The sequence below is a fragment of the Myxine glutinosa genome, chromosome 5 (assembly GCF_964187855.1).
Source record: "Myxine glutinosa chromosome 5, kmMyxGlut1.1, whole genome shotgun sequence".
Classification (NCBI taxonomy): domain Eukaryota; kingdom Metazoa; phylum Chordata; class Myxini; order Myxiniformes; family Myxinidae; genus Myxine; species Myxine glutinosa.
The window spans coordinates 27192477-27200667 of NC_136265.1; the positions used below are offsets into that span (position 1 = coordinate 27192477).

At 42.7% G+C, this 8191-nt stretch overlaps 1 protein-coding gene across 1 annotated transcript; it reads left to right on the forward strand.

Moving 5' to 3' along the window:
* Positions 1–537: 537 nt before the first annotated feature.
* Positions 538–5861, forward strand: LOC137427799 (uncharacterized). Its single transcript, XM_068117546.2, has 2 exons — positions 538–4865; positions 5303–5861. Exons 1-2 carry the CDS (start codon positions 3890–3892, stop codon positions 5653–5655), a joined length of 1329 nt encoding a protein of 442 aa, XP_067973647.2. The 5' UTR covers positions 538–3889; the 3' UTR covers positions 5656–5861.
* Positions 5862–8191: the final 2330 nt, after the last annotated feature.

The following is an 8191-nucleotide window of genomic DNA, read 5'->3' on the forward strand; positions in this document are numbered from 1 at the left end:
AATGACAACCGCAGTACCAGAACGGTGTGGTAACGCCTTGACACAACATGGCGGCCTCCAGTGATGAGGACGTGTTGTCTTCGAGTGACGAAAATACTCAAGAAAAAGAGTGTTTTATGTGCATCTTCCCGTACAAAAAGTGCAAAATTGTCCAATTTTCAGACAAAACATGGTCCCGTTTTTTAGAATATGTCAACAAATGGAAGTCTTTGGATGGTCCTCAAGCAAAAATTGCGAGATATTACGTTGCTCAACACTCGGCAGGATTCAGTGCAGATTCCAACACAGCGCCGTCGCCAGCAATACCACTTCACGGAGGATTCCATCAGCCGTGTTACGCACGCTTTACAGACTCCCAACGTGTTGAAAGGGTGAGGAAAAGCATGAAAAAGAAAGCCGATGACTTAGCCTCTACGGGTAGGTTTAAAACTTGCACTTTATAAGGTTAAAATTTGTTAAAAATCCATTATTCTCCAATGTTCTTATATTACTGGTTTTATGGGTTTTCCACATTAATTTTTGTTTCTTTGTGTGTGTGTGTGTTTTCTTTTTATACAGCAACCGTGCCCCAAGCTGATGTCGGTGGAGAAAAGGTTGAAGCAGAAAATACAAAACCAACAAAGAGACGGGCTCTTCGTTCCAGCTTTGGTAGACCTCCAGTGCCAGCAAGATCACAGCATGTTCTACCAAACATATGTATCCTATGCCAGAAAGAAAAAACTATAAGATGCAGATCCACCCGCAAGAGAAAAGAGGAACACCTCGTCACATGTTCAACCATAGATGCTGTCCATTTACAGCAAGCAGCAGAAGACAGTGGAAATGTGTCACTTCTCATGCAGATTAAAGACAAGGATTGTGTGGCAATCGAAGTTAGGTACCACAACTCATGCTACAGGGACTTTACACGCTACCTGACCAGGCCAGCCAACACACAAACAGGAAGTGATACTTCTTATTCAGAAGCATTTGAAGTTTTCAGCAAGACAGTGAAAACTCGCATCATTGACAACAAAGAGATCATGAGACTTAAAAAAGTGAATGACTTATTCATCAAACAAATTAAGATAAGCCATGGAGTTGAGGCAAATTCATATAAGCCTGGATACTTGAAGCACAGGTTATCAAAGGAATTTCCACAGCTATGTTTTATAACACCTCACATGAAATCACAAGGAGACATCGTCTATGTTAATGACATTTCTACAGCTACTCTTGTGGAAAAGCAGACAAACCTTCAAGAAGCCATGCAAAGCACGACCCACAGTGAAATGGATTCGACAACAGATGACACAGAAGCACCATCACAAGCAGGCCACCAATCACAAATGGGCTATGTGTATGCTGATCCAAATGCACTGCGCAATACTTACATGACAGCATTAGATCTCAGGCAAACAATCAGAGAAGTCAAACCTACTATGCCATGGCCACCGACAGCAGAACATCTGAATTTGAAAGAGGCAGAAGCAATTGTGCTCTGCAGCCTATACAATTTTTTAGCATGGGCAGTTGGCGCATCTGATGAGCCAGACACGGAGAAGATGGTAGATGTATCTGCACCAATCCATAGAAAACTCCTGTCCATATCACAGGATATAATTTCTCTGGCTTCTAAAGGACGGAAACTGATGCCTAAGCATATGTCACTTGCTATGACATGTCATGGGGACCGCAAGGTTAACCCCCGCTCTTGCAGGGAAAATGGCCTTAAAATGCCTGTTGTTGTTGTTGTTGTATGACAGTGCGTCATCTATCAGAATCAGCCCAGTTGATAGGACTGTTAAATGGTTTGGGACACTCTGTTTCAAACTCTGATTTTAAATCATGATACAGCACTTGCTACACAAGAGGTTAGTCGCGGTGAAGATTCCATTCCATCCACCATACAGCCAGGGATTCCAACCACGTTAGTATGGGATAACAATGACTTTGGAGAAGAAACGTTATCTGGACGTGGAACTACCCACAACACAAATGGCATTGTCGTCCAGAGTAATGTCAGTCCAAGAACTAATCAACCTAGGTCCTCTAGCACTAAAGATCCAGCTGTGAAAAGAACAGGAAACAGGTCAATGCAGCTGCCAGTGGTGAATCTAGCTACATACTACGGGGGAAAAAAGGAAGGTCCAGTGCCGTTTGCAGAGCATGTTTCACTCCTTCAGTCTGCTAATGCACCGTTGCTGCAAAATCCTATGAAGGTCGACCTAGCCTACTACATTACAAAATTCAGAACAGACAAGATCTTGCCCTCTTGGACTGGGTTCAACCAGCTCCTTTCCCAAGTTGAGGTTCCACCAAAGTCTGTAATAGGCTATTTACCTGTCATTGATGGGAGCACCACAGAAATGGACACAGTCCTTACAATTCTGCAGAGAAGTGTCGAGATTGCCGATCAGCTAAGCTTGGACATGGTCGTCGTTGTGATGGATCAAGCAATCTATGTGAAGGCACAACTGATTAGGTGGAGAAATGCGCAGTTTATGAAGAGGCTGGTCATACGACTTGGTGCTTTTCACACAGCTATGTCCTTTCTTGGTTGTTTGGGAAAGCGCCTTAGAGATGCTTGCCTTCAAGATATCGTGATAGAATCGGAGATTTTTTGCGACAGGCTCGGTAAATGGGGTGATGACGACTGGTAAGCACTACAACAGAGCAGTCAGAGCTCACAAGCTGGTGGTGGAGGCAATGCATCAAATGTGACTCGATGCTTATCTGGACACCATTCCTGAAGAGGCAAACAGAGTAAAACAGCTGATGGCAGACTTGGCCCAAGCCTTCCCCAAACCTGAATATCAAGAAATCTTGAATGGAGAAAGATTTATCAGTTTGAGACATCTTACAGTCAATTCATAGAAGATTGCAACAAGAAGCAGACCTTTGGATTCTTGAGTTCGTATATTGAGATGGTAGAAGTTCTCCTGCTCTTCCTGAGAGGTACTCGTGAAGCAAATTGGGAACTTCACTTGGCATGTGTAAGACGTATGCTACCATGGGTGTTTGCATAAGACCACCTCAATTATAGTAGATACCTTCCTGTGTACTGGCTTGAAATGTCTGATCTTGCAACTACCCACCCAACAATACATCAGCAATGTCTGGAAGGTGACTTTGCTGTTCAGAGGAGCAATAATGCCTTCGCCAAACTTGCTTATGACCAAACTATTGAACAGACAGCAAACCGTGACTCAAAAACAAAAGGAGGTATGACAGGTTTTACAACCAGTAAACGAACTGTAAACAGGTGGATATGGTCCCATCATGCAAGAGGCTTAATCGCTCGAGAATGTGAGGCCATGGCAGGCAAAGAAGAGCAGAGCACAACATGATCAGATCTCCTGCAAAGCCGTATGAAACGGGATAAGGCAGATGTTAAGAAAATTGTGGATACAACTAACAGTATGGTCAATCCTTTCGACTATGAACAAGATGAGCTGATACACATCACGTCAGGTGCAGTAGCGACAAAAGATGTCCAAACTGATATGCAGACTGCGTATGAAAGGGGTGAAACAGAATTCACCAAGTTGTCCAGAGACTGTCTACAAACAGGAGAAGTGGACTTGTTTGTCAGCATGAAACAAATGAAGCTGAAGACATTTACCAGTATGTCTAAGACTGTAAAACGCAGAGTACATGGAAAGGATGTCTCCCTGAAAGCCGACAGAAATCTGCTAGCAAGACTGGTCGTGATTGGACGGTACAGGAATATTAATGTGCAGGAGCTACTGACGTATTCCTTGGGTCCGTTACCACTCTCACTCGCAAATTCTCAAGGGTCTCTGGTCAAGACCAACAAAGCCAACTTGCTCCATGCCCTTGAAAGTCAGCCAGAGAAGCCTCTAGCAGAAACTCCCATTATAGGTGGTGTGTGTGTGTTGTGGATGGCATGGATATGATAAAGCAGTTAAATGTGAACAAGGTACCAGGCCAAAGAACATTTCTCAGCCTTTCTCTTGCCATCTTGAGACGTCTTGTGAAAATGGCAAAAGCAAACAGATCACAAGAGATTCACTTTGTGACCGATACCTACAGGCAAGTCTCCATTAAGAATGCCGAGAGTGCCAAGAGAGCAGAAAATGGCTCTCAGTTGATGCGAATTCATGGCCAGGCACTTCCTCAACAGTGGAAGAAGTTCCTCTCAAATGGAGAGAATAAGGAATTGCTAGTGGAGCATTTGGACGAGACATGGACTAAAGTTCCCACATCAGAATTGAGGGGAGTGAAGGTTTTCTTGGCACATGGAAGGATGTGCCATTCTTTCTCGCCAGGAAAGGAGGTGACTGATCAGGTGCTAAAAGTAGAGGAGCCACATCTCTGCTCCACACAGGAAGAAGCCGATACGAGGATGTATTTGCATGCAGCATGTGCAGCCCGTACCTATGCCGACGTCATCATTGTCGGTCCTGATACTGACATCTTCATTATTCGTATAGCTCTTCAATCCATAGTTCCTACACATATGCATTTCCATACGGGGAGAGGAGTGAATTCGAGAACCATTGATCTGCAGTCTGTTCATGATAGTATCGGAGATGATGTCAGCCAGGCATTAATAGGCCTACATTGCTTCACTGGGTGTGACAGCGTAAGCTCATTTTACGGCAAGGGAAAGAAGAAAGCCTTTAATCTTCTTCTTAAGGAGAGGGAGCTGTGCAATGCTTTGAAGGACCTTGGCGAGCATTTTGACATACAGCTAGACTTACTGGAGGTATTTGTTTGCAAATTGTATGGACAACACAGCGTCACAACCATCAACGAGGCCAGGTACAACATGTTCCGACTGGCAAGGAAATCTGAAATCACAATGCCTCCCAACCAAGATGCTCTGAGGGAACACATCAAACGGGCTAACTACCAAGCATGTATGTGCCTTCCATAACGTTTACAGTTTCATTGTAAGATATAATTTGTAAGACTTGTGTGCAACATGTAAACCTGTCATAATTATGTGTAAAGTTAATCAGGTGCAAAAATAATACTATATTTTGGGAGTCAGTCAGGAAATAAATGCCTTGCTCATATCCTTTTGTTAGTGTTTTTTAAACATCAAATCAACAATCAAATATTTGTAAAAAAAACCAAAATATGAATATGTGTTTAATTCAGAGATATCTTATATTCCATGATCATAATGCATTTTACTATGTACACAAGGCTGAAAAAGGAATGAAGCAGATCTCATTATGAGGCAGACTCCACAATTTAATGTTACTGTTCAATACCTTCATTGCAGCATAACATAACATTGGAAGGTAACAACTGAGGCTGAATTTTTTTTTCACCTTTTCAATATTTTCAGGTATTTACAAGAGGAGCCTACAACCAAATGCAGAGATACACGTTCCTGATGGGCATGGGTGGAAGATGGAAAGCGGTGAGCTCGTCATCAACTGGATGAACCTTCCTCCTGCTCCAGACGGTGTTATGGAGTTAGCTTTCTGCACTGGTAACTGCAAGAAAAGTAAATGCGGTGATGCTGATACTTGTACCTGTCTTCAAAACAATGTTCCATGTACAGATCTGTGCAAGTGTGCTAGAAATAACTGTTGCAATATCACTGGACACAATGACTTAGACGATGATAGTGAGGATAATGATTCTGATGATGGCAGTGATGGGGAAGTAGAGGAACCTGACACAGAAAATGAATGAGTTTAGTGTGTGGTCCATTTTAGGCTCGGAAATTTAATACCAGGAACATGCAATTGATTCACATAGTGAAAAATTTCCTCACTGCAGTGAAGAATTATTTTGTGCTCATGGTCCAAAAGCATTTCTCATCTTGAAAGATGGCATACTTGTATAAAGTGACATCAATATTAGATCACTGCAATTTAGGAAATAAAATTTCATGCAAACCTTTGTGTCACTCGTTTTTTAATATTTTTAAAATCAGAATCGATACATATTTATGTTAATACTATTTTCAACTCAATTACATACACTTTGTGTTGTTATTTGAACTCTAAATGTGTTTTTTTAAAATAACGTATACTTGATCTATGATGACATTTTGGGCCAGCGGTTCTCGTTTATGTGCAACATTTACGCTTGTGAAAAAAAGTATGTTGCTCGTGGTACTATAGCCTTTCATTTACCATCATGTTTGCCCCCACCCCAGAGGTAGGTCACGAAATCAAAAAACTAAAACGATATTGGTCTCTGGGCCCACAGTCTATATGTGTATTAGTGTAAGGCTGTGTCTTCCATTAATTTAAATACTCAATTGCACCAAATGAAATAAGAGTAGATCCCCTTTCATTCACATTCCCCTTCCAACAATTGCCAACTGTTCCCTCCGCGACTCCATTCGCCACGAGGTCGGCTTGGAGAAGAAGGGGGAGGAGCTGCCGACTCTTGGGCGTGCCCGCCCATCGTCATCAAGGGCGGAGCCAGAGGGCCGTGCTGACCAATCAGGGCCGAGGCGAGCTCACCGATGGGCGTGTCCTGGACACCAGCGGCTTGATCGCCTGAGGCGCTATATAGAGCGTGCGCGAAAGCAAGAGAGGAAGTTGTTGTTGGACTAAGCAAGAGAGGAAGAGTTGGACTAAGAGTTGGACGAAGAGTTGGACTGGGTTGGACTAAGAAAGAGAGAGGAGAGAAGGAGCGAAGCGAAGCAAAGAGAGAAAGAGTCCTGGAGGTTGTGAGAGAGGGAGAGAGAACCCATCACGCCAGACCCCCCACCAGCAGCGTTGGCTCCACCAAGCAGCTCCGACCCGTTACCCCGCGCACACGACAGGATCGGTGGCATCGGCGGCTGTCGAGGTCCAGCCCGACGTCCCGTGCGGGATCAAGCTCCAGCCAGCTCCGTGCCTTCCTCCCCCTCCAGCCACCCACCTCCTGTCATTCCTGCCTGCAATTTCCCCATTCGTGTACGTGAGTTTGTTCTGTGTGTCTTGTCCCAGGGTATTAATTAAGCCTGTTTAGATAAGCTAGCGATTTTCACTGTGTCTCTGATTTCTTCTGTAAATTATTTTATTATCCTTCCTTCTTCCTTGGTTTCTTTTGGTTGTAAATAGCAAATAAATTATATCCGTATTCCCTACTTCTGTCTTCTTCTTCTTCACATCTTTCGCTTTAGTCTTTTCCCCATTGAATATCTGTGGCGCGATTTTGGCCAACATTCAGGAATCGGGTTAGTCGGGGTAACTGTTCGGGCGCGGCGGTCATCCGCTCGGCAAACAACATCCTAGCCGTGTCCGTAACTATATATATATATATATATATATATATATATATATATATATATATATATATATATATATATATATATCACAGAACCATCAGAAAGTGTCCAGAAATGAAAATTTACGTTGCAAAACAGGAAAAGCGTCTGTAAAAAAATATATATATATAAAAAAACTCAATGGATATCTATCATTTGAAAATTGTAATTTCTCTAACTGTAAACTGCTAAAATAAAAGTTTAATGAAACTTTACACTTTAAAAATCGGTGAACACGTCCGTAAAAAAATAATATGATAAACCTCAATTGATATCTAGCAGGAGATCGATGATGCTTGCCTGGAATCATAAAGCTTCTATTTATTATGTACTTATGTACGAAGCACGTTTTGTTATTGCTTACACAATGTGTAAGCATACACCACGAGTAATATGCATTTATACACACCACACACACACACACACACACACACACACACACACACACACACACACACACACACACACACACACACACACACACACACACACACACACACACACACACACACACACATACATACACACACACACACACACACACACACACACACACACACACACACATCTATATCTATATATGTCGCATAATTCTAGATCATAATTACTTTTTAATGTTCTGTTTGTCGAACGGACGTATTTGAATAATCGACATGACCCTGAAACGCATGTGTTGTAACTATATTTTGAGACATTGCGGGATTCAGAAATATGTATATTTCAAGTGGGATACGCGGACCACTTCGGCATTATAACTGCTTTAATGGTATCAGCGCCACAAAAAGTTGAAAAGGAGGATGGAATGTCTGGAATGCAGAATGATGCACGTAAAGGAAGGAAGACTGTGCACTCAGGGCAAAGGGCGAAACGAGCTGAGAAACATTTATTATTTGGACATATGCCCCCGGGGCAGGTATTGTCTTTTTTATATCGTTTTGGCAGGGAGATACCTACCCTTGGGGC